At 35.9% G+C, this 27,977-nt stretch overlaps 1 protein-coding gene across 1 annotated transcript in view; it reads right to left on the bottom strand.

Annotated features, from left to right (window-relative positions):
* LOC113071634 (ryanodine receptor 3-like) overlaps positions 1–27,977 on the bottom strand; it is a 108,697-nt gene that overhangs the window by 28,489 nt on the left and 52,231 nt on the right. The window contains exons 39-73 of the mRNA XM_026244942.1: positions 27,518–27,652; positions 24,359–24,632; positions 23,981–24,095; positions 21,981–22,113; positions 20,536–20,639; positions 20,289–20,424; positions 19,843–20,029; positions 19,644–19,752; positions 18,554–18,674; positions 18,206–18,375; positions 16,903–17,123; positions 14,689–14,779; positions 14,205–14,345; positions 13,946–14,109; positions 13,374–13,452; positions 13,194–13,283; positions 12,965–13,111; positions 12,185–12,247; positions 11,250–11,325; positions 11,057–11,183; positions 10,871–10,986; positions 10,067–10,134; positions 9,721–9,842; positions 9,448–9,497; positions 9,306–9,366; positions 8,229–8,467; positions 7,650–7,731; positions 5,648–5,778; positions 5,125–5,445; positions 3,909–4,149; positions 2,725–2,812; positions 2,446–2,538; positions 1,493–1,507; positions 439–609; positions 280–339 (exon numbers count right to left, since the gene is read on the bottom strand). Coding sequence (XP_026100727.1) covers positions 280–339; positions 439–609; positions 1,493–1,507; positions 2,446–2,538; positions 2,725–2,812; positions 3,909–4,149; positions 5,125–5,445; positions 5,648–5,778; positions 7,650–7,731; positions 8,229–8,467; positions 9,306–9,366; positions 9,448–9,497; positions 9,721–9,842; positions 10,067–10,134; positions 10,871–10,986; positions 11,057–11,183; positions 11,250–11,325; positions 12,185–12,247; positions 12,965–13,111; positions 13,194–13,283; positions 13,374–13,452; positions 13,946–14,109; positions 14,205–14,345; positions 14,689–14,779; positions 16,903–17,123; positions 18,206–18,375; positions 18,554–18,674; positions 19,644–19,752; positions 19,843–20,029; positions 20,289–20,424; positions 20,536–20,639; positions 21,981–22,113; positions 23,981–24,095; positions 24,359–24,632; positions 27,518–27,652 — 4,541 coding nt within the window. The remainder of the gene's footprint in view (positions 1–279; positions 340–438; positions 610–1,492; positions 1,508–2,445; positions 2,539–2,724; positions 2,813–3,908; positions 4,150–5,124; positions 5,446–5,647; positions 5,779–7,649; positions 7,732–8,228; positions 8,468–9,305; positions 9,367–9,447; positions 9,498–9,720; positions 9,843–10,066; positions 10,135–10,870; positions 10,987–11,056; positions 11,184–11,249; positions 11,326–12,184; positions 12,248–12,964; positions 13,112–13,193; positions 13,284–13,373; positions 13,453–13,945; positions 14,110–14,204; positions 14,346–14,688; positions 14,780–16,902; positions 17,124–18,205; positions 18,376–18,553; positions 18,675–19,643; positions 19,753–19,842; positions 20,030–20,288; positions 20,425–20,535; positions 20,640–21,980; positions 22,114–23,980; positions 24,096–24,358; positions 24,633–27,517; positions 27,653–27,977) is intronic.

Genomic DNA, 27,977 nt, shown 5'->3' with positions numbered 1-27,977 from the left:
GAGTGAGTGAGTGAGTGAGTGTGAGTCAGAGAGTGGGAGAGTGAGTGAGTGATGGTGAGTGAGTGTGAGTGAGTGAGTGTAAATGAGTGGTAGAGTGAGTGTGAGTGAGTATGAATGAGTGAGTGTGAGTGAGTGGGTGTGAGTGTGTGAGTGAGTGAGTGAGTGAGTGTGAGTAAGTGAGAGAGTGAGTGAGTGTGAGTGAGTGAGTGAGTGTGAGTAAGTGAGAGAGTGAGTGAGTGTGAGTGAGCCTGTGTGTGTGAGTATGTGTTTAGGACTGACCTTCTCCTGCAGGTGCAGGTTCTGTCTGATGTGCTCCTTCACCTCTTCATCTGTGTCCTTCTACAATCCAAACAAAACCATTAAATCTCACACACACACACACACACACACACACACACAGCGGTGACCATTGACCCCTGACCCCCGTGACCCCTGTACCAGGCCGTATCGTGTCTTAGCCAGCAGGATGAGCTCCTGGTCTCCCGGCGTGCACATGTTCAGACCGATGGGAAGCATCTTCTTCAGCGCCGCCACGATCAGAGACGTCTGGACGGAGTAAAAGTCTCCACGGCGCTTCTTATGCTTTCGCTCCTGATCCTGACCACCAGCCTGACACACACACACACACACACACACATACACACACATGGCGATAAATACAAAAACATCTAATACTGGTCTGAGGAACAAACAATTCTCATCAGAAATCAAAGACATCTGCACAAAAGCTTCCACTGTGTGATGATTATTCACAAACTAAAAAAATATTTAAATAAAGAAATGCCTAGACACGACACACAGAACCAGAAGAACCGACAAACAACACAAACACACCAGCAAACAACCAAATCTGACATGAGATACACTACTGACACAAGATACTACACACACACACACACACACACGACAGGCTTTAACCACTGCATCATCTACCCTCACAATCACCATCATCACATTAAACCACATCAATCTCAAACCACTGCTGTTAGTCAAAAATACAAAAATAAAGGTAAAATAAACTATACTAAACTATTACTAAATAAAAAAATGCCTTGCCTGCTAACTGATACAAACACTCACACACACACAAAAAATTAAAAGTGATTTTGTTGCTAAGAATGATTAATAATGATAATAATAATAAATATCAACATAAAAATGACAAAAAACCATACCAAAATAAGAGCAACTAATGAAGCAAAATGTATGTTAGAGTACTAAAATACTAAACACAAAAATAAAATTCAAATATAAAAACAAAAATATAAAAATATAAAAAATATAAAAACAATAGCTAATTCAAATACAGACAGCGCCAGCTGAACAAACGCCGAAATCACTGAGAGCCTTTCAGAAAGTCAGGAAAATGAACAGCGTAAGCGTCTATCTGTGACAGAGTGGAACTGAATCAGCTGTGACTGTGATGAAGCGCATCTGAATCTGACAAACATGACAGAGACACAGTGATCAGAGCTCATGCAGCTCACTGTACCTTGGGGAGGAATGACTGAGCATGAAGGAGAAAGACAGAACAAGAGTTAGAGAAGGAGACACATTCAATCACTGATCGACCAGATCTAAAGCTGTGATCAGACCAGCAAAACTTCTGAATCAGTTCAGTCCGTCCAAACGGGACGGAGTTTGCTTTGAGAGATTGGAGTAATGTTTTCCATTTCCTGTGAGAGTTATCCAATGTATTCAGTTCATCATTAGTGATTGAATCAAAAGCTATATCAGTTGTTAAAAAATGATCCTTAACATCAAAATACTAGAAATTAGACAATTAAAAAATAAATCAAACATTTCAAAATGAAGACAGTTAAAAAATAATCAAAAACTTAAATCTATGTATATTAAAAAATAAAAATAAATTGTTAATTATAAATAATTCCTGAATAAAATTCATTTCAATATAAAAAAAAAAGAATTACAGAATTTTAATTGTAAAAACAATTAATTAAATCATAAAACTATAAAACAATCAAAATAAAACACTAATAAATCAATAAAATCATAAAAATGTAAAGTTACAAAAATATTTTTAAATTAAAACCAATCAAAATAATATTTTTTTTAAATGATCAACCCTCAAAAGAAAAGGCTATGAATGAAATCAAAGTAAAATAAAAATCATTTCTGTTAATATAGCTTTAAATGAATAAATCCATGCCTTTAGTGAATCTGAATATGTGTGAGAGGATTATGAGCTTTCATTTGTTCTCCAGTGAAAACAAATCTTCCAGCGATGATCTCGTGCCGGACATTAGCATGTGTGATATTAGTTATTAATGACAGCTTTCGTGTGCGTTTATGAAGGGGAAAGTGTGATGAAAGATTAAAACGCTCAGGTTTGTCTTCACAAGCAGCTCGTATCTATCCATATCCTGGTCCTTCTTTACGTGGGAGAGGTGTAAGTGACTGCTTTGAGCTCGTTCTCACTCGTACCTTTGCCATCTTGGTTTTACTGTCTCCGGTGAGGAACGAGAGGTTGTTGATCTCGTTCTGAACCACAAAGTTCTGCTCTTCTCTCTTGAAGTTCTGCAGAGAAACAGACGGACGGTGAAGCACCTTGAGCTCCTGATCTTGCTCTGAATGATAATGTGATGCTCTCTGGACCGTGTGGGATTAAAATAACGCTCATTTTAACGAGACCTCCGTGATGTGATATTAAAGCCGGCGCTTCATTATGAGCCTCGTAAAGCTGCTGATGGACTCGGCTCTTACGTGTGATTTACACCACAGGATGAAGATCTCTGCGACCATCCTGAAGAGCTCGTTGGAATCTGTGTCCGGCTCCTTCAGCCACCGAGACCTGAACCCACAGAACAACAGATCAGTGCACCACAGCTCACAATTAACCTTTACAAACTGGGGCTGGTGAGTTCAACAAAAAAAATAAATAAAAAAAGATAAAAATAAAAATAGCAAAATGAATTAAATCATAATGTTTAATAAAAAATAGAAATCAAATAATAACCAATAAAATAAAAATAAATAATAACAAAAATGAAACAAATCAAAATAGTAGATTAAAGTCTAAATAATAATTTGTATAAAATAATAAAAAATATTATATCAATGTAAAACATAAAAGATGTAAAATTAAACAATTAATTCTAAATATATAAAATTAAAATGCATAAGTTTGAAATAAAAAGAAATAATCTAAATGAAACAATTAGTAATCAAAATGTAAAATAAAACTTAAATTGGTTAAAAATAATTTTTTTTTAGTTAAACAACAATGAATACAAAAAAAATTAAAATCATAAAGTTGTTATAATAAATGAACTTACTAATAAATATTTTAAAACTAAAATAATTTTATAAAAACAAAACTAATAAGAAAAAACACTTATGTGTATGTTTTTATAAATGATAAAATGTTTTATTATGTTTTTATAAATGATAAAAATTTACAATTAAAATAAATCAGTAAAACACACATTAAACCATAATGAATAATGCAAAAATTTAATCAAAATAAAAACACTTACATAAAAATACGTACAGATAAAATCATGTTGAAACATAAAAATATTAAAAGTTAAAACTAATAAATTATTAAATAATAAATATGTTCAATAAAAATTATTAATAAAAAATAATCAAAATAAATAAATAATTAATGATTCATAATTACATTTATAATTTTAATAATAAATGAGCTTCCTAATAAAAATTTAAAACTTAAATAATTTTAAAATAAAACTAAAACGGTTAATAATAAAAATGTACAGTTAAAATAAATAATTTTAAAATAAAGACAACTGAAATAGAAAAACATAGAAATAGAAAAACAAATAAATGTAAAATTTAATTTTTTATTAATTATTAATTAAAAAAACTGAACTCATCAAAATGTAAAATTAAAATAATGCAAAAAATATATATCTATTGTCATTGACCTGTTGTTGTCCACGTAGCGGATGAGCATGGGGTAGAAGGCGTACAGATCTCTGCACAGCACTGCAAACTCATCCAGGATCAGAAGCTCCGCCTCCTGGGTGTCGCCCTTCCCATCAGCTTTCAGAAGCTCCTCCTCCGACACCACCTTCACCGTCTTCTTCTTCAGCTTCTCCAGCGTCGGCAAGAAGTGTGTCTTCAGCAGATCAGCGCGCGCCTTACTGATGATGGGCTGAGCGTACACTGCCACACACACACACACACCCAAACACACACACTCTTAACATTTAATTCTTTTAATTTTTAATTTTAGTGCTTTTTGACGTTTTTTTTTTTTTTTTTTTTTTTATATGACAGTGTAATTTTTATTAAATTATAATTGAATTATTTTTGAGTCCATGATACTACTATAGTTTCTGCTAATATTTTTAATTTATTTTTATTTTAAAATTTTCCATTTTCATTTGTTTGTTATTTTGGTCATTTGTTTGAAATACTATCCTAGTTTTTATAAATATATTGAATTTCTTTTTAATTCTTCCAGCCTCATTTTAATTTGAAAGTTTCAGTACTTTAGTTGTGTGTGTGTTTTCTCCTTTGGTCATTTGTATTATTTTATTAAACGTTTCTATATAGTTTTTATTAAATAATAATGGAATACTGATTTTTGAGTTCATTAAAGTTATTATTATTATTAAATTATTTTCACATTTTAATTGTAAAGTTTAAGAACTTTTGTTGTTTATTTGAATTTTCTTTTCACTTTTTAAATGTCTTTTTATTAAAGTATCATACTTTTATCATGACTTTTGAGTTCATGAGTGTTATTTTGACATCCTGTTACATTTTTGAATTCATTTCTAGCTTTAAAAGTTCTATTTAAAAAAAATATTTAGCTGTATTTGTCATTATATATATATATATATATATATATATATTTTTTTTTTTTTTTTAATGTAATAAAATGTAATGATTTTTCAAGATACTATTCTAGTTTTCATGTATATTTTGAATTCTAAAGGTTTTGTATTTTTTTGCTTTTTTATTATTATTATTTTATTTTATTTTAATGTATATACGGTATATAGTGGTTCATTAATTTTTATTTCACTTTCGGTCTTAGTAACAGTGCTTCAACTTGAGAAATGTTGGCATCTAGCTGAAATGCATCAGTTTAAGCCAGGTGTCGAGTGCAGGTGCATTATGGGAGATGCTCACCTGCGATGCGCTTCATCCAGGAGGCCTCGTCGATGCCCAGGTTGCTGTTGAGGATCTTGAGGATGTTCCCGAGGACGAGGCTGAGGTGTTCGGAGGTGACGGTGCTGCTGCAGACGCCTGCGGGACGGGGACGGTTCTCCGGGCCTCGCTCCCACCAGTACGACAGATAATTACACAGCATGGGCAGCACCACCTCGATGACGTGCGGCATCTCTGTGTAGCGCGCGCCGGACTCTGACACGTCAGTGATGTCCTTGATCAGACCGTCCAGACGAGGCATCTCAGGACACACGTCCTCCACCGACTCCGGCAGCCCGACCACTGCACCACACACACACACACACACACACACACACATAAAACATGTACGAAGCACAAAACTCACTTCTCTAAATTCATCATTCTTTTGGTTTGAGGAGAAACATGATTATTATGTGAATCTGCAGATAGTTCACAGATGTTCAGTGATGGTGCATGAATGTATTTGCTGAGTGAAGGTGTGTCAGAGGAGTGTGTGACTCACGAGCTCGTTCTCGAGACGTCTTGGTGTTGAAGACGGAGCAGGGGTTGTGTGTGTTTAGCTGCGGCTCCAGAAACGCCACGGGCATCGCACCGGCTAGAGTCGCCAAACACTCCCCCAGCGCCGGCAGCTGCCTGAGACACACACACACACACACACACACACACACACACACACACACACACACACACACAGACACAGACACACACACACACACACACACACACACACACACACACACACACACACACACACACACACACACACAGACAACACACACACACAGACACACACACACACACACACACACACATACACACACACACAGACAGAGACAGACACACACACACACAGACACACACACACAACACACACAGACAACACACACAGACACACACACACACACACACAGACACACACACACACACACACACACAGACACACACACAGACACACACACACACACACACACACACACACAGACAACACACACAGACACACACACACAGACAACACACACACACAGACACACACACACACACACACACAGACACACACACACACACACACAGACAGACACACACACACACACACACACACACACACACAGACACACACAGACACACACACACAGACAGACACACACACACACACACACACACACACACACACACACACAGACACACACACACACACACACACACACACACACACAGACACACACACACACAGACACACACACACACACACACACACACACACAGACAGACACACACACACACAAACACACACACACACACACACAGAAACACACACACACACACACACACACACACACACAGACAGACAGACACACACACACACACACACAGACAGACAGACACACACACACACACAAACACACACACACACGCACACACAGACAGACACACAGACACACACACACACACACACACACACACACACACAGACAGACACACACACACACACACACACACACACACACAGAAACACACACACACACACACACACACACACACACACACACACACACACACACACACACACACAGAAACACACACACACACACACACACACACACACACACACACACACACAGACACACACACACACACACACACACACACACACACACACAGACACACACACACACACACACACACACACACAGACAACACACACAGACACACACACACACACACACAGACACACACACACACACACACACACAGACACACACACAGACACACACACACACACACACACACACACACAGACAACACACACAGACACACACACACAGACAACACACACACACAGACACACACACACACACACACACAGACACACACACACACACACAGACAGACACACACACACACACACACACACACACACAGACACACACAGACACACACACACAGACAGACACACACACACACACACACACACACACACACACACACACACACACAGACACACACACACACACACACACACACACACACACAGACACACACACACACAGACACACACACACACACACACACACACACACACAGACAGACACACACACACACAAACACACACACACACACACACAGAAACACACACACACACACACACACACACAGACAGACAGACACACACACACACACACACAGACAGACAGACACACACACACACACAAACACACACACACACGCACACACAGACAGACACACAGACACACACACACACACACACACACACACACACACAGACAGACACACACACACACACACACACACACACACACAGAAACACACACACACACACACACACACACACACACACACACACACACACACACACACACACACAGAAACACACACACACACACACACACACACACACACACACACACACAGACACACACACACACAGCGTAAGAGCAGGTCAGACGCGTCACTCTCAGTTAAACGCAGACTCAGCGTGCGCTCACCTCTCCACGTAGATGTTCTTCCCGGTCCCCAGCGAGTATAAACTGGTCAGGATCCGATAACACGACACCTGCACATCATCCACTGACAAACACATCACAGTCTGTAGTGATTCCTCACAGATCACACCCACGGATCTCAACAGCGCTTACTCAAATAACCAGGATTAAATTACTCATAATAATATAATATTATTAGCATTAATTAATATAATATAATATAATTATGCATCACCAGCCTTAATGCCTGAGTAAATGTTATTGTATTCTTTTTTATTTATTTTATTTTATTATTATTTATTTTGTTTATTTGTTTATGTTGTTGCAAATACATTTTGTGAATATCTGTGCTACTGTTACTGTTAATATTGCTTTTTTGTGCTGTAAAAAACAAACTCAGTAGAGAGAGAGAAAGAAGAAAGTTTCAGAGGTTAACCAAGTCTTTTTTGGAACTTTTTTCTGAACGATAACATGATGAAATCCTCCAGTAAGAGCAGGAACAAGGATTATAAAGGTAAAGGAGTCAGCATGTGCTCAGCATTACTCTCCAGTGTGTGTGATGGTTCTGATGTTTTGACTCACGCAGAAGGTCGGAGCCGAACTGGTGTTCAGTGATGTGCTCGAACAGAGCGGTCAGGATGGGCAGCAGAGCCACTGTGGTGTAGTTGATGTTCTGCGAGACGCCCTTCATCTGACTGCGGGAGTGCGTGAACTTCCCCAGCTTCAGGTTCTCCAGCGTCTTCTCCAGATCTTCAGCCGCGCTCTCAAAGAACGTCCTCAAACCGGCCTTGACCAGCTCCGATCCGGACTTCATCACAGTCCTGAGAGAGAAACCATTCTACAGCATCATCTCAGTCACACACCATCTGCCTCATCACATTAGTAAAGGTTTTTGCAAATCCTTTAAGACCCTAAAAAACATACATCATTAAAAAAAAACTTTTTTCAGATTTTTACACTTATTTTTTAAGAGATATAAGACATAATTGTGTGTATGGAGTGCGTTTAGTGTCAAAAACACTGTGGAGTTATATTAGTATCAAAAAAACTTTTATGTCATCTATCTGTCATCTACAGATGAAACATTTATCATGTTTTTCTTCTGCAAGTGAAAGTTTAAGCAAGTAAAACCTTTTGAAAGTAATATTCATGTTTTTTTTGTTATATATACATAAATTTGTAGGTTTAATACATTTTGACTGTTTTTGAGCAATCATGAGTTACAAACAATTAAATTATATTAATTCCAATGTGGTTAATATTGATCATTCTCAGATTATATGTTCTTATAAATTTCATGCAATGATATATTCAAATAAAATTTCTCATCAATATTGAAAAAAAATAAATACATAAATAAATAAATAATAATAAAAAAAAAAAATAAAAAAAAAAAAAATATATATATATATAGCGTCATAGTTTTTTGGTTTGGTTCATGTGTTATTTTATTATTAATAAAAAGGAGAAAATGCAGTAATAACAGGAACATTCAAAACTTTGATATTTTTTCACATTCACTCAGTGAGAAGCTGCTGATCAGATATATCAGAAATAGTAAATTATGCCTATTTTATAAAATAATGATTATTCCCGGAATGTAAAAAAAAATACTGATCATGAACATAATGAAGCTAATGACAGGAAGTGAGGTCGTACCTGGTGTCCAGCGTGTGTGCGAGGATGTGCAGACAGCTGACTATCGTGGTGGAGTCACTTCCTGCGAACACAAAGCATACAGCACTGAGAAGCAGACACTTGATGAGCACGAGAGACCGTCAGACAGACGCGGTGATCTTACCAAACAGAGAGATCCTGTGTCTAACCAGAGTGGCCAGCTTACAGAACAGACTAGAGACCAGCAGAAGGCAGCAGGAAGTGAGGAGACAGCGAGAGGAAGGAAGAAACGCTAGCTTAGACAGGTGAGCAGAGAAGAAGCAGCTATATATATATCAATCATAAAGCAGATTAACCAGCATGTGCCATGATTCATAAATGAAGCGTGACGAGTGAAGAGGGTAAGTCAAACCGACAAGTTTCTGACTATGAGACTATGATATTAGCCACTCATCACCTGGTGACCATCTCCTTCTCTTTGTTCGACGCGTATCCGCTGCTGCTCAGATTCTTAGTGGGTGACGACAGGAAGTAGAGCGAGTGGTTTTTAAAGTACTGGTCTATGAGGGGGAGGAGCACCTACAGGAAGTACACCAGGTCACAGGAATTTAAAGTATGGTTTTATATATATATATTACTTTAAAATGGTCTATTTTACATCTATATAAAGAATAATGTATATTCAATAAAAATATAGAATTGAATACCGAAATTAATGTTATAATATATATATATATATATATATATATATATATATATAGGGTTAGGTCTCAAACATTCAGATTCAGAGATCCTTCTCAAACCTTAGCAAAGAACTTGATTTCCTGTTCATGTGGCGATCTGTCATTCTTTCCGCTGGTAGCCATCGCCTCTGTAACAAGGGAATTAGTTAAAGTTAAAGGGTTAATCCACTCTAAAATGAACATTTTGTCATTAATAACCATCATGTCATTCCAAACCCGTAAAAGCTCAGTTCGTCTTCCAAACACAGATTAAGATATTTCGGATGAAAACCTGGAGGCTTGAGACTGTCGAATAAATAACAGTGTCAAGGTCCAGGAAATGTATGAAAGTCGTCGTCAGAATACTCCATCAGCAATCAGACGAATCTGGATTATATGAAGCTATGGGAACACTTTTTAAAAGCGAAGAAAACAACGTGCTGCGTATGCTCTTCTGTGTCCTCCACGCCACAAGGATGCGCTGTTTTATTTAAAATAAAAGCTAAATGCACGAAGAAACAGCGCATCCTAGTGGCGCGGAGGACACAAGAAGAACACACACAGTACAGATATGAAGTGACACTGAGGAGACCGTTGACAAAGGATTTATTTAATAAAGTTGTTATTTTTGTTTTGTTCACTTACAAAAACTGTTCCCATAGCTTCAAATAATTCCTGGACCTTGACACTGTTATTTACTCGGCAGTCTATGTGACAGTCACAAGCCTTCAGGGTTTCATCCAAAATATCTTCAACTGTGTTTGGAAGACGGACGGAGGATTTACGGGTTTGGAACGACATGGGGGTGAGAGATTAATGACAAAATGTTGAGTGTCTCTGTCCTCAGATGAACAGAAGAGACCCGTGAGAAGTGCGTTCTCTAACCGAGGTGAGCGATGAACTCCTGCGCCGAGTCCACGTACTTCAGCAGCTTCTTCAGGAAGCGGTAGGCGAAGCGTTTCTCCATCGAAGACGAGTCCTGCTCCATGTGCTTCAGACGCCTGGAACACAGCAGCAGCGGCGTTACATTCGGTGAACATGCGTGTGACAGGCGTGTGAAAGCGCACGCACCTGCTGACGGCGTATCCGTTGATCTGCAGGAAGCGGAAGAGATCCTGCGCTCGCTCGCGGTCTCTGGTCTTCTCTTTGGCCGTGAGCGTGTCGTAGGGCACCAGCAGCGGATGAGCTCCTCCTGCGGCTGAGAGAACACACAACACGTCACGTATGACCCTCACAACACGCCTCGCTCTCGAGAGAAACTAACCTCTGCTGCACAGATCACTCTTCTTCTTCTTGGCCCAGATGTTGTGATAGTTTTCAGCTACGACCTCAACCATCGACTGAAGAACAGAAGATTGACTCTATTAGCCGTTGAAAGTCCAGAATCTGTCTAGAACACACTGGGATATGCACAGCTATATACAGACGATAAATAATGGAAGAAATGGCTGTTCTGATTCATAAACCTACAAACACTGAACAGTTACTGGCAAAACTATACAACACGCTTTCATCTGTTACATTATTTACATTTTTAACAATACTAATATAGCTGTTCATCTTAGTTAAATGTTCATTTTAGATCTGGAACAATTAGTCTACATTATTGTTTATAAAAAATTATGATTAATATTTGTGTCGTCAAATGGTCGTTTGACCTCATATGTAAGACCCTGCAATAACGCAGTTTGACCAGAGTTGGCGCTGTAGCGCAGGACTGAAATTCAGTTTATGACATGTTAATAAAAATCTAAATTAAAATTTGCATACAGAAATATATTGGTAATGCACAAACCAATGTTAACAAATACAATCTTATTAATTTATTAATGCATTTAAAAAAATCTAAACATCAGTTACAATTATTAATTATTTTGTTATTAAGTAGCATTAATAAAAAATTGCTAAATTTTATTGCCATATCATATATATTTAATATATATACAAAAACATTTTAAACATTTTAAGACAAAAAATAAGATTCTTTAATTAAGTAGCATTAATAAAAAATTGCTAAATTTTATTGCCATATCATATATATATCATATATATACAAAAACATTTTAAACATTTTAAGACAAAAAATAAGATTCTTTAACTTAGAATATTTTTTTTTTTTTTTTTTTTTTTACAGAATTAATTTTCAAAATATGTCCAGATTGAAATCACTGTATGCATGGATTCATGTTAACAGATCACCTGCAGTTCTCTGGACAGAAGGACGCTGCTCATGTCCAGCGGGTTTGGATTGAAGCCGTTACCCTGAAAGCACACGATAACAAATCCTCCGTCACGTCTGTGAATGTGTTCTGCGTTATTGCACCAACTGTCACGGTCTATTTCACTCGAGGCTGGACTCTTAAAGGGATAGTTCACCCAAAAATGAAAAGTAGCAAGATTTAGTCACCCTCAAGCCATCTTATCTGTATGTGACTTTCTTCTTCCAGAAGAATCTATTCCGAGTCATATATAAAAAAACATCCTGGCTCTTCCAAACTTTATAATGGCAGAGAATGGGTGTTATTTTTGAATATCCCAAAAGTAGACCAATAAAGCACAACCATCCATCAGTTAGCACAAGCTAGAGATTATGGTTTATAAGGTCTTAAATCTGGATATTTTTCTTACACGAACACATCGATTCGCTACAGGTGCCTTTATTCACTCCCCGGAGCTGTGCGAGGCACTTTTTATGATGGATGGATGCACTTTATTGGACTTCTTTTGGACTATTAAAAAAATAACACCCATTCACTGCCATTATAAAGCATGGAAGTTTTATTTTTATTTTTATATAACTCCGATTAGATTCGTCTGAAAGAAGAAAGTCACATACAGCTAGGATGGCTTGAGGGTGAGTAAATCATGCTACTTTTCATTTTTGGGTGAACTATGCCTTTAATGATAAAATCACTGCATTTACAAAGTTAGCGAGCATTATAAATCATTACGTGGAGCTGATTATCCAGTATAAAGTACCTGAGAGGCCTGTGAGATGCGGCGCATCTTCTCCATCTCTCTCTGCTGGAACACGCTGTCTTCTTCTCTGGTGCGGTCGATGCTCCAGCCCATCGCTAACATGCTCTTCAAGGACTCGCGCACCGTCCAGCAATACATCTCCTTCTCCTGCCGACAGAAAGCGTGCTGGCAGTCGTTGTGATGGGATTTTGATGGAGATTTTAAGGGTAAATGCATGTCTGGGTTGTACCTTCTCTGTCAGGGACTTGTAGGATCTCAGCATCGGATGAGTTTTTGCTTTCTCGTCGATGTTTTCTCCATGTTTCCAGCCCAGAAGCACCTAAACACAGATCGGAGCGTGATCAGTGGAGAATCTCATGTTTAATGAACATCTCTCAGCTTGAATCGAGAAGCTGACTGTTTCTCTCACCTTCTCAGCAGCCCATTTCTCATGGGAATGTTCAGCATATTTGTTTGCAATGTACTCCAGCTTCTCCGGCAGGCAGATGCTGAGAGGAAAACAGAAGCGTCCATCAAATCATCTCAGACTGTGACGTGATGAGGAGACGAAATCAGTGTTTGATGCATTAATCAGTGTCTAATGCATTACTAAATAATGAATAACTGTAATTTAATTAAATTTTTTGCATTATTTTTATGTTAATTACACTTCTAATGTAATTGCATTAAACACTGACTATAAAACAATTCAATATCAAACAATAAAGTTAAAATGCATGTTTTAATGTCTTAAATAATTTTGTCAGTTCAAGAATAATTCATGCAATTTGATATTATTTATTTGAAAGAATTAAAAGCAGTTTCATGGTTTTTATTGTATTGCTCAACTTTCAGTAATTGAACTGAGCTCCCATATAGTTACAATACATTTGATTAAAGTAAATGAAAATGCAATGCTGTAATGACACATGCAAGTGTCTGATCATATATAAAGCAACAATACCAACTCTGATGACGCTGTTTAATTTAATTATGACGTACTTGGCTGTGTTTACGGGTCTGGGGTTGAAGTTTCCCTGCGTGTCGACAGACACCTGTTTCTCCAGCGTGGTGCTGAGCGTGGAGTCGATGTAGTCCGGCGGCAGAGCTCCAGCGATGGCACTCAGACACGGCATGGCCATCTTGAACAGATCCTGCTCATACTTCTACAAACACAGTCATTCAGAAGATGAGTGCTCAAGCGCTCACTGTTCACTGTTACTTTAGATTCATTGAATCCACCCAGCCCAAATCTCTTCACCTTCTGAGACAGAGAGTCAAAGATTCCCCAAAAGATCTTCTTGGTAAGCAGCAGCTCCTCCTCGGACGCTTGACCGTAACTCCCCCATCCGGACGGCAGACAGTAATACTTCCAGTTCTGCTCGTAATGATTCGTCAACAGCTGTGAAACACGATCATTGAGGGTTGCTATATAAAAACATCCTCTTTAAAACACTATTTAAATATGAATCACAGCTTTTTTCTGATGATTTAATGACGAGCAACGAGACAAACTACATTAACGAATCATTAATGGACATTAGATGAGTAAAGAGCCCAAAACAAGATCAGCGATGGATCAAAACAACATCCACTGCTGATGAGTGAGAGGCGGAGTTAAAATAAGGCAGTCAAATGTCATGATGAATGTGGGCGTGGCTCAAACCAAAGGGGTGGAGTCAAACCATAGAGCAATGGAAGGAAACAGTCAAAGTATAAATCACGTAATCGTGAGACTTGTTTACCTTTAGAGGCATCTTACAGTATTCAGACAACAACGGGACGTCAAACACCAGTCGGCGCAGCAGATGCTGGAGCATGGAGGGTCTGAGGTACCTGAACACAATACAAAACACGGACAAAATCTGACTCCAGTCCACACACAAACCGCTGTCAGACAGACAATACTGCTCTTTTACGGTCCTATTGATCACTTAAACCAGCATTATACAACTATAACCATAACTATAATGATGACTATATTACTATAGCGATAACTATAACGATAACGATAACTATAATGACTACTACAGAAATAACTATAACAACCATTATAGCAATAACGATAATAACTATAATGAGGCCTATAGCAATAACTATAACAACCATTATAACGATAATGATAATTATAACTATAATGACGACTACAGAAATAACTATAACTATCATTATAGCGATAATGATAATTATAACTATAATGATGCATATAGCAATAATTATAACGTCCATTATAACTATAACAATAACGATAATTATAACTATAATGATGACTACAGCTATAACTATAATGACCATTATAGCGACAAATATACCACTAAGGATAATTCTAACTATAACTATAATGATGACTATAGCAATAACTATAACAACTATTATAGCGATAAGTATAACGATAATGATAATTTTAACTATAATGATGACTATAGCAATAACTATAACGACCATTATAGCGATAAATATAACGATATTTTTAACTATAATGATGACTATAGCAATAACTACAACAACCATTATAGCGATAACTATACCACTAAGGATAATAATAACTATAACTATAATGATGACTATAACAATTACTATAACCATTATAGCGATAACTATAACGATAACGATAATTATAACTATAATGATGACTATAGCAATAACTATAACAACCATTGTAGCGATAACTATAACGATAACGATAATGATAATTCTAACTATAATGATGACTATAGCAATAACTGCAACGACTATTATAGCGATAACTATAACGACAATTATAACTATAACTATAATGATGACTATAGCAATAACTATAACAACCATTATAGAGATAACTATAACGATAACGATAATGATAATTCTAACTATAATGATGACTATAGCAATAACTATAACAACCATTGTAGCAATAACTATAACAATAATGATAATTATAACTATAACTATAATGATGACTATAACAATAACTATAACAACCATTATAGCAATAACGATAACTATAACGATAATTATTACTATAATGATGACAATTACGATAACTATAATGATAACTATATCTATAAAAATTATAATAATTATAGCAAAAACTATAGCTATAACAATGACTATTATGAAACCACAAAGCTAAATATAGCAATAACTATGATAACTACAGTAATTACTATGTATGGATGTATAATTGTAACTGTAATATATCTATAAAAATAACGGTAGCACTTTATTTTACAGTCCTGTTCCTCACGTACATACTATGTACTTATTACAGTAATTACAATAACTATGTAATAACTAGGTACTAACCCTGAACCTACCCCTAAACCTAACCCTACCCCCGTAGTTACCTTGTATTACCAGAACTTTCTTAGATAAATACACTGTAAGTACACTATAAGTACATGTTAGTACACGTACTGTAAAATAAAGTGCAACCAAAATAACTATAATTAAACACCAAAAATAACTATATAGATAACTATAAATATAATTATAACAATAGCTACAATGACACCACAATGATAATGATAACTAGTATAATTACTACTATAATATAATAAGTTTAACGGTAGCTATAACGAAACTATAATAATTTGAACAATAACGGTGGCAATAACTAACTATATGAAACGATATAACTAACTTAAACTATAATTACAGTGATAACTACAGCAAAACTGTCAACTATAATGATAACTATGTTAGCGTCCACACAAGTGGATCATAATGTTGTGTTTACTATAAGCTCGCTGCAGATTTTATTAAGCGTGAAAGATTTTAAATTAATTGAAATGTTTAGCTTGAAAAGATCGCTCTGAATGGGACTGCAACAATATCAGTCTTCTGTGACGCTATTGCTATAGTTGTTCTGTGAGCTTCATTTCCGTGGTCGTTACAGTTAATGTTCTTGCTCTGAAGGGGCCTTAAGTTAATTCAAGCGATCAGGAGCCCATTACTGTATGATAACGAGCAGCTGTCACCTGCAGATGGCCAGCAGACACTCCTCGATGGCGTCGCGTTGGGCTTTGGTGAGCGAGCAGCCCTTGGACAGACGGTAGACGGTGTAAAGCGTGGAGTCGATGAGCGCGGCGTGATGCTCTGTGCCGGAGAAGTGAGGAGCGCAGCGGGTCAGCAGGGGCAACACGGCCGAACCGATGTACCTGTTCATCGCCAGAGCGGTTTCTGTGGTGCGCAAAGCCTCCTGGGAACGAACACAACACCTCAGAGATGACTTATCTGAATCACTGGTAGGAGGTTTTCATTATCACATCTGAAGTGATTTTTACTCAGCCCACAGCGGTGTAGAGAATCAAATTCACTAACCACAAAAACACATGACTTTCTTCATCTTTAAAGTTGCATCCTCTGTTTATCAGTTAAAACCATGCATCAGTAAAGCGGCAGAAGATACTAGCATTCAAAACGACTTAAAAGTGGAACAAAAGCATCTCATCCCAATTCAACATTTGACATTCAATCGTGTCAGAATTCAAAATGACACAACAACCGCTTGCTTTTACATTAAAAACAAAACAACAACAAAATTAAACAAAACAAAACAAAATAAGACAAAAACCAAAAAAATATATATTACTGTTGTAAATCACAATTGTCCTGTAAAATAAAAATGAATGCTTGATAATTAAAGGGCTAAATTATTTCATTTTAAATTGCAAGACACAATACTAATATCTCAAATTCTAATTCTAAAAAATAAATAATAATACTGGTGGAATGCTGTAAACTCACATCTACAGAAATGTTGGAAATTGTGCAAACCTGTTCCCAAAATGCATGTTAAATATGTGAAGTCTGCCAGATATTTCAATAATTTAACAACATATTAGTTAATGGTCACATGACAAGTTTCATTTAGATTTCTTAGTTTGATTTTGTTTTTATTTTAAAATTATGTGTATAGAAAGATGCCTGTATACAGTGCTTATTATTGTTATTTTAACCAATTATAAAAAATGGAGATATAAATACGCTACTGTTGTAATGTGATAATTATAATTACGTAATTTAATCATTATGCATATTTACAATACTAATATTTATGTTTTAAATTATTCAAAAGCTGAATACTGGTGAAATGTCGTGAATGTGTAAATAAACTGATCTTTGCACACACTTGGTGAAAATACTGTAAACATGCAGAGTAAGAGTCAGAATTGTTATCTCAGAAGATGAAGAAGAAGAATAGCATTTCAGTAAGCTGGCTTTCTCAAGACATCTCATCAGTTCTCACACTCCTCCTTGAGTCCGTCTCAAAGCACTGACCGTGTCCAGCGAGGCAGCGGCTCTCAGGTCCGGCAGGAAGCCCACCTCTAACAGATGCAGCAGGAAGCTCTGGTCCTCGATGCCATACACACGCTCCAGGAACAGCACCATCGGGGCCTTGTGGTCCGGGCAGAACGTGGCCGACATGTCAGGCTCAGACACGCCGCCGTCTGACACACACACACACAGATTCATTCACATCATTTCTCAGCACAAACTGATGTGCCATTAATTTTCTTTAATTAGACTGATTGAACTGCATGCATCATGCAAATACTTCGAGAAGACATTTCAATCCCTTTGTGTCATTTCACTGTAAAATGTGAGAATCAGGAGAGTGTTTGGCACCTTTATTGACGACGGGCATCTTGAGAGGGATGCTGATGATGCCCACCAGATCCTCCGTGGGAACCAGAGAACGAAGGATGGCACGAATCCTCAGAGCTTCACCTTTACCCTTATTGATCAGCTGAGAGACCAGATCAATCGATCAGTATCAGCTCACATCACCATCCATCAACATCCAATTTAAATTCATTTAAAATATAAATAAAATAAATCAAAACAAAACACTTAAATGTTAAATCATAAAATGTCCAATTAAAATAATAATTCAAACACTTATTAAAATTTAATTCTAAAAATGTCAAATAATAATAAATTTTAAAAAATAAAAACGAAACACTTACCAAAATAAAATAAAAATGAAAATAAAATACTTATCAATCAATCAATAAATCAATAAAAAAACACTTAAAGATTAAATAATAAAATGTGAAATTAAATAAAATTACAAAAAACAAAATGTAATTATAAAAATTGATAATTAAAAAATAAAATGTAAGTAAATAAAAATAAATGTTAAATGAAAACTAATTATTTATAACTACAAAAATAATTATTAATTAATGTTTATTTTATAATTAAATTATAAATAAATAATTTTACATATTAATAAAAATATATAATATATATTTAATTAAAAAATTATATTAATTTTTGTATATGTTTCATTTTACTTTTAATCTAAATATATATTTATATATTATATATTTAATATCATTAAAAGTAGTTTCATACTACATTAACGAATAAATATAATTTAATATTTATTTTTATATTTTATTTTCAGATCCATAAAAATTTAAAACAGAAAGTAATAAATAATTTTAAAATAAAAGCAATCAAAATAAAACACAAAAATGAATGAACATGAGTTAAACTTGAGCACTACGTTTTTAGACGCAGTTTCAAGCGCGAAACGCAGCAATATACGCAAGATTGAGTGCAAAGGTCAAACACACCGGTCAAGCACAGTATTTAAGAGTTACAATGTTAATCTTTACTCTAGCTATGTTTTTTAAATGAGCAGTTAAATGTTTAAATCTAAATCTTGAATCAGTGAAACGATGTGAAAGAGAAGTGATGATCCACTCACGTGCATCTCAGGAGCGCAGCGGCCCAGAAGATCGATCAGAGCCGAGTAGAAGGACAGGATGGCGTTTCCCATGTGAACCACTTCCTCTTCCTCCTCGCCCTCAGTAGAGCTGCAGCAGAGGCAGATGAAGATCAGCATCATCATCATCACGAGCGTGTGTGTGTCTGAGTGTGTGTGTGTGTGTGTGTGTGTGTCTTACGCGTCTGAAGCGTGAGCCGGCCCGGCGCTGGGCAGATCCAGGCTGGGGTTCTCTGAGATCTTGATGGCTTCCTTCATTGCGGCCAGCAGCCCGTTTCCTCCTTCTCCTCTCAGAGCAGGACCGAAACACTCGGGCCGACGAATCAGGAGCTTCACCACCACACTGGAGTTCTCCTCCACGCTCTCACCTGAGACCACAGACATCCAGCGTTATGAACACAGTCTGCTTATTCAGTCCAGTCTGTTTCTGTTCATTTGAAGACACGGTAGCCTTTATACATCACATTTAGAAATAATTATCATTTCTAGTTTATCACAAAAGCTCCCGAACAAAAACATTATTATATTTTTATAACATAGTCTGTGTGTGTGTGTGTGTGTGAGTGTGTGTGTGTGTGTGTGAGTGTGAGTGTGTGTGTGTGTGTCTGTGTGTGTGTGTTTATTAACCGTTGACAAACACGGCGAATCGCAGGAAGGACAGGTAACGTTCTCCCTCGATAGGGTTCCAGCTGATGTCTGGATATCCTTTGGCCAGGAGCATCGGACAGCTCTGCAGACCGCAGCCGGCCAGATACGTCACGACCTGCACACACACACACACACACATATGAGTGCATCATCACTGTACAAACAGATCAATACAGTCACATCATGATGCAGCCAAACAGAGCCGTCTCATGCTGTAAACACACACCTTGTCCAGGTCGGGCTCCTCCAGCGCCAGCGCCAGACCGTTGTTGTCCATCACTGATGAAGCCGCCACGTCTAGAGGAGTGGACCCTCTCATGGACGGAGACGCTGAGGAACACACACACACACACACACACACATGACTCTACATCAACAGCTGATCTCTCACTCAGAGAAACGCCAAATACAAATAAATAACTTTATATTAAAAACAATGCAGATTTAAAAGAATTTGAAAAGAGATTAAAAAATTAAACCATACAAATAAAAACATTTAAATATAAAATTAAAACAAATAACCTACTAATAATTAAACCACAAAAATGTTACATTTAAAATAAAAATAAAATAAAATAAAATAAATACGATGTAAATAAAACTCTTACTAATAATGAAACCTTAAAATGTAATAAAATAAATAAGGTAAAAAGAATTTAAATAAAACACTTTCTAATTAAATATTAAATATCAGATTAATAACTGTAAACAAAAACAAAGAATCAAAATAAAACACTTTACTTATAATTAATAAAAATCATATAAATGACATAATCATTATTAGATTTAAATTAAAATATAATTAAAAAGTATACACAAAATAAAAACACTTAATAGTTCTGGAAAAGTGTGTACTAAATCAAATTGCCCCCTAATCTCTCACAACATTCTGGATCCTTTTCAGTCTGGCTTCAGAGCTAAACACAGTACTGAATCTGCACTTTTGAGGGTAGTAAATGACCTCTTACTATCCGCAGACTCTGGTAACTGTACTATTATTTTATTATTGGACTTAAGTGCGATTTTTGATACTGTGGATCATCGTATCTTGTTAAAAAGATTGAACCTTGAAGTTGGCATTCGTGATGGTGCACTAGATTGGTTTGCATCATATCTCGCAAACAGGAATTTTTGGTGGAAATTGGAGAATTTTCATCAAGCTCAGTTCCCGTCACTTGTGGGGTGCCCCAGGGCTCAGTTCTGGGTCCAATCTTATTTTCCTTATACGTACTCCCTCTTCGTTTCTTTTTTGAGTCCCATAAAGTTTCATATCACATTTATGCAGATAACACTCAGCTCTATTTTCTGTTAAAATCAGGTACTGATTCAGTTTCCTCTCTGCTAGCTTGTTTAGAGGACATTAAGGCTTGGATGGACAATAATTTCCAATTAAAGACTTCATTGGCTACCTGTTCGATTCAGGCTTGATTTGAAGGTTTTAGTATTTGTATTTAACATGGTCTTGCCCCTTCATATATTTCAGACCTTCTCCACTCAGATCTTCCCCCCAGATGACATTAAATGTTACGAAATCTCGACTGAAATCCAAACACACACACACACACCAGCAGCAGAGGGCAGTAGATGATCTCAGTTCGCGATGACTTCAGCTCCTCTGAGGTGTTTCACCTGTTTCTTCTGCTTTGTGAGCCGTGTTTGAGAGTCACTCACCCAATCCCACGCTGCTGTTCTCCAGCAGGTAGCTCAGGTGATCAAACATGGCCTTCTGGTTCTGACGACTGATGCGACAGAAGTAGCACAGGAAGCGACAGCAGCTCGCCACCATCTTAGGAAAGGCGATTTCCTGTTAGAGAAGGAAACAGAATCAGGAGGAATCTTCAGTCTGTGCCATTGATCTGCTGCTGCATGTGTGTGTGTTTGGATCAATACTGCACAGCAGAGACTCATCAATCACACACACACACACACACAGACAGACACACTTTCTCTCTCACACACAGAAGCTCAAACACACACACACACACACATATAAATGTAAGCTGTAATGTATTTCTGTGATGCTCCGCTCTATTTCAGCATCATTCCTCCAGTCTTCAGTGTCACATGATCTTCAGAAATCAGAATAATATGATGATTTATTATCAGTGCTGATTATTATTATTAAAACTCTTATGCTGCTTAATATTTATTTTGGAACCTGTAATACTTTTTTCAGGATTCTTTGATGAATAAAGTGAAAAAGAACAGCATTTATTCAAAATAGAAATATTTTCTTACAATATAAGTCTTTATTATCACTTTTTATCAATTTAACAAATCCTTGCTGAATAAAAGCATTAATTTCTTTCAAAAATAAAAAATAATAAAATAAAAATGTATTTAAATTACTGAATTCAAACTTTTGAACTGTAATGTATATTGTTACAAAATATTTAAATTTTTTCAACTTTATTCAAAGAATTCTGAAAAAATTATCACAGGTAAAAAAATAAATAAAAAAATTACAGTTTAACAGTTATTCACATAGAAAACAACTGTTTTAAACTATAATAATATTTCACAATATTATGCTTTTTTTCTGTTTTCTGATCAAATAAATGCAGCCTTGGCGAGCAGAAGAGACTTTTGAAAAAAACAGTAGTGTATACTTTTGTGTATACATATTTATTTACATTTAAGTTACTGTTATAGTTTTATTACTATTTTGAATCAATTTATATATATATATATATATATATATATATATATATATATATATATATATATATATATATATATATATATATATGTGTGTGTGTGTGTGTGTGCGTGTGTGTTTTTTGTAATTTTGTTGGCATTTACATTTTTTTTAGTTTTTTTAATTTTTGTTATCTGACACAAGTGACTAATGAACTGCTTCTTTGAACGAATCCTTCAAAAAGACTCACTAGTTATTTTGAATCAGTCCAATGAATCACACTAAAGCAGTGGCTCTCAATCAGTAGAGACTTAATATATTAAATTATATTTTAAAATTAATCAAACTTAATAAAAAAAGATGAAAAGATGAAGAAAATATTATTTCTTTTCTCCACTCAACTGTATTCAGTGAAGAACACAGCAATTCTTGAATCTTTTGGAATCGCGAAGTGAATCAGGGTTAACTGTATTAACATATGAACATTCCCAGATTCTAATAATAAAAATTAGAGGTTGACTGATGTATCGGTTTTGCCGATTAATCGGCACCAATAGTTAATTGCTGAAACAAGCAGTTATCGGGAAAAATCCATGCCGATAGTTTTCCGGGTTGTTAGGAGCGGCTGAGAAGGCTCTGTTTTCATTATACAGCTCTAGTGACTGAAAAATTTAAATGGAAAACACTGAATCCAGAAATATTAAATAAAATTAGATGGCATTTATGCTTTTTTAGGGCCCTATTAAAGTGTTGTAATTTTAACATTTACTATTACTGTTATTATTATTATAATTATTATTTTTTTTAATAAAGCACCAATTAAATTTTTGCTTAGTATCCATTTTTTATTTTTTATTTTAATTAATCGGTATTGGTCAGTGTGGTCCAACTTAGCTATCGGTATCAGCAAAATCCAGTATCGGTCGACCTTTCATAAAAAGAATAGTGTAGAAATGCTGTGGTGATACTGATGACTGTGAAAGCTGTGTGTTTTGTTCTTGAGAAGCTGCTGAAGTTTGAGTCAAACACACACCTGAGACTTTCCTCCACCCAGGACGTTCACCATCACCTCCATCACGGTCTCGTGCATCCCCAGAACACGCATCAGGTTGGGATGCTGGTAGAACACCTTATTATTCATGATGTCCCTGAGACACACACACACACACATCAGATTCACCCTATTGAACACATTTAACTAGAGCTGCTCCGGTTCTCTGAATCAAGCAGAATGTTTCTGAAAGAAGGCAAAAAAAAAACTAAAAAGAATCAATTATTCCAAACATTCCAAGATATGATCCATAAAAACTAATTCTAATATGTAACGCACTTTCATTTGAACAATTCCCTAAAAGCAGGACAGAAGCCCTCTCTTTCTTTGCAATGTAGTGTGTGTTGGGCTGGTCCTCACCCGAGGCCGTGGATCATCAGCTGCTCTTCCTCCTTCCCCATGCGGACGCTCAGCAGCGAGCGGATCTGGCCCAGAGACGCCAGCAGGTGGATGGTGTCGTGGACGGAGGCAGCGCTGATGGTGTAGGTCTTCCTCATGGCTCGGAGCAGCTCTCCGATGCTGTCGTACTGTCGTCTCAGCAGACTGAACATCAGCCGCACAAGCTCCGGGTCCTGGATGTGTGTCTCCTGAGCCCAGCTCACCATCGTCTGAGAGATCAGCTCCTTCAGATTCGCTACACACACACACACACACACACACACACACACAGGAAAAGAATTAAAGTGTTAATATAGTGCAGTTAAATGCATGTGCAACACAGGGTCCCATCCACAGATACGAGCTCAGAATCACCCTCTTATATTTATGATATAGTTCACTTTAATACAATTATTTTAATAAAATAAAATACAATCTCAGGCAGAAACAGGTCTGAAACATATTTTACCCTAATAATAATAATAATAATAATAATAATAATAATAATAATAATAATAATAATAATAATAATAATAAATAAGAGTGAATCTCACACAGAAACTTGTCCAGCTCATATTTCACCCTAAACTAATTATAATAATAAAAATAAAATAATAAAATCTCAAACAGAAACATTTCCTGCTCATATTTCAGCCTGAAAATAAAATAAAATAAAATCTGTAAAAGAAACATGTCCGGATCATGTTTCACAAAAAAAATAAAAAAATAATAATAATACAAATAAATAAATAAATAAAAATCTCACACAAAAACATGCCCGGCTCATATTTTACACAAAAAAATAACAATAATAATAATAATACAAATAAATAAATAAATGAAAACTCATACAGAAAAATGTCCAGCTCATATTGAACCCTAGAAAATAAAATAAAATAAAATATTTGTAAACATTTTATAGTTTACAAATCAGTCAGGTGAATAATTCAACGACTCACTCAATAAGACAACGACTTGCTGGTTTTAGTTTCATATTTAGAGTATAATATTTCTTAATCATGTCATATTCCAATATTCATAGGAGATATCATTATTATTATTATAATTTAAGAGTGCAAAAATCACCCTCTTATATTTATGACACAGCTGATGAATCAGTCGAGTGAATGATTCAATGACTCACTCTGTAAAACTGGCTGGTTTTAGTTTAATATTTAGAGTATCATTTCATTTTCAATTTCAATTATTTATGCAAAACTAAAGCTACTTTTTTGTTATGTTTATTCAATGCGTCTCTCACTGAACACATTGAGGACTTTAAATGCTCTTCTGGGGCTCGTTTCTCAGCCTGACGTGTGATTCATTTCCAATCCACCTCATGCACATCATGTAATTCATTATCCTAGTTTAATGTGAAGCTGGTGAAATCTAACCTGTCTGGAAACAATCATTATTGATCTAGAGATGAATTCAGGCACGACTTAACACTTGCTGCATATTTCACAGACACTTTCACAGCGAGAGAGTTTTATTTCTAAACGAAGCAGCTAATGCAGATTTCAGGTTGAGCTGGTTTTCAATCTCTTTTGCAATGAGACGAGAAGCAGCTTCTATAAATAGAATATCACAACTGAATTCATTATAGAGTCAAAGCCTTCAGGCTTTATTAAAACGCCATCGATCAGAGGCTCATATGATGATTTCTGCTCTCAACGGAGAGAAACCAATCCTGAGAACTGAACCCAAACACACAAATACATCAAGCCGACTGCAATCGACATTAGTATCTATTATTATTTCTATTCTTATTTTATTACCATCAGTATTTAATTATTTTATTTTTTATTCATATTTTTAATTAATCTTTTTTTGTGGATAATAACTCTGAGATGGACTTCAAATCTCATCTTTAAAATTCATTTTAAATTAAGATTAGAATCTGAACATTACATCACTCAACAATCACTGACCACCATTAAAAACCCTGGGGAAATCATATTAATTTAATTTAACATGGTGCATCATTTCAGGATACCATGTTGAAAAAAAATAAATAATAATAATATAAAAATAAAGCTCATCGGTCAGTCTCTCGTCACGAGTCTGAGTCTGTGTGTCAGCAGTAAATAAGTGTTTGTAGTGCAGCGCTGATGAACGACCCCCAGAGACACACACTGAACAAACGTTGAGCTCAGCAGCAGCTCAACTAATGGTGTGTGTGTGTGTGTGTGTGTGAAGATGTGGTGAATGTTCACTGTGCAGGGAAAAACACTGCAATCAGCAAACTAACCGTGCAGCAGCTTTCTCCATTAAACCCTAAACTGTCGGAGTAAATCTCACCCAGAAACACGTCTGGGTTCTAAATCAAAATTTAATTAATTTAAATTAAATTAATCAACCTCACACAGACACGTATATCAGATTTCACTCAAATAATAAAATAAAATAAAATCTCAGACAGTAACTTGTCAAGCTCATATTTTCATCAAAATACAATACAATCTCACACAAAAACATGAAATATTTCACCTTAAAATAAATAAATAAATAAATATTAATATTAATAAAAAAATTAAGTGAATCTCAGACAGAAACTTGTCCGGCCCCTATTTCTTCCCAAGATAAATAAAAAAATTAATGAATGGATAAATAAATAAATACAAATCTCATACAAAAAAAAATCTCAAACAGAAATATATATATATATATATATATATATATATATATATATATATATATATATATATATATATATATATATAATTAATTAAATAAAATAAAATCTCTTGAAAGAAACATGTTATAATAATAAATAAATAAAATAAAATATCATGAATATAGTGAAGAAGTGAATCTGACCCTAAATTCCTATTAGTATAATGAGAATTGGACAGTGGGAGTTCAATTGTCATTAACATAATGCCTAAATTTTTTAGCTTTTATTTTCTATATGCAAAATTATTTCCCTTCATCTTTTGTTTTGGGGTGAAATATGAAACTTGTTGTAGACGTGTTTTCTCTCTGTCTGTCAGTAAAACAACACGTTTCTCTGAGATCCCACACAAATCCAGGACTCTCTGTCTGCGTTCACTGTGAAATCCACTGGAAAGCACACATGATCCCGGAGATGTTTGGCATACGGCTTGCTAACGTTCTCCTGAGCTAGCATTCGGGACTTACAGGGAGCGGCCTGCTCTTCCTCTGTGGACTCGCGCTCAGATCGCTGCGGTTGACCTTTGATCTTATAGATGAGAGCGAGCAGACGAGCTTTAATAGACGAGTCCTGATCCTCCTCATCCTCCTCCACTGGAATCCCTGCAGGGACACAGATGAAGAACATCAGTGCGTTACCCACAATGCCTCACTGCACCTCTGTCCAGAGTTAAAAACTTACAACACCTTAAAACAACCTGAGAACTACTGCAAACCACAGGAATCACAGTCTTGGAAAACCTATATAAACCGATATACCAATAATACCGATAAACAGTGTGTGATTTCTCTTGAACAAGCTCTAAAATATTTTATCAAGTATTTTATCAGAGTAATAATAAACAATATATTTATACTCAGTAAATCAAGAACCACTGAAAAGCGTATTTAGCGTATTTTTATACAGAATACACATTTTTCTAGTTAT

This window comes from Carassius auratus, unplaced genomic scaffold (genome assembly GCF_003368295.1).
Source record: "Carassius auratus strain Wakin unplaced genomic scaffold, ASM336829v1 scaf_tig00007761, whole genome shotgun sequence".
NCBI lineage: Eukaryota > Metazoa > Chordata > Actinopteri > Cypriniformes > Cyprinidae > Carassius > Carassius auratus.
Note: the sequence above shows the minus strand (reverse complement) of the source record. Positions and strands in the feature narration are given on the sequence as shown.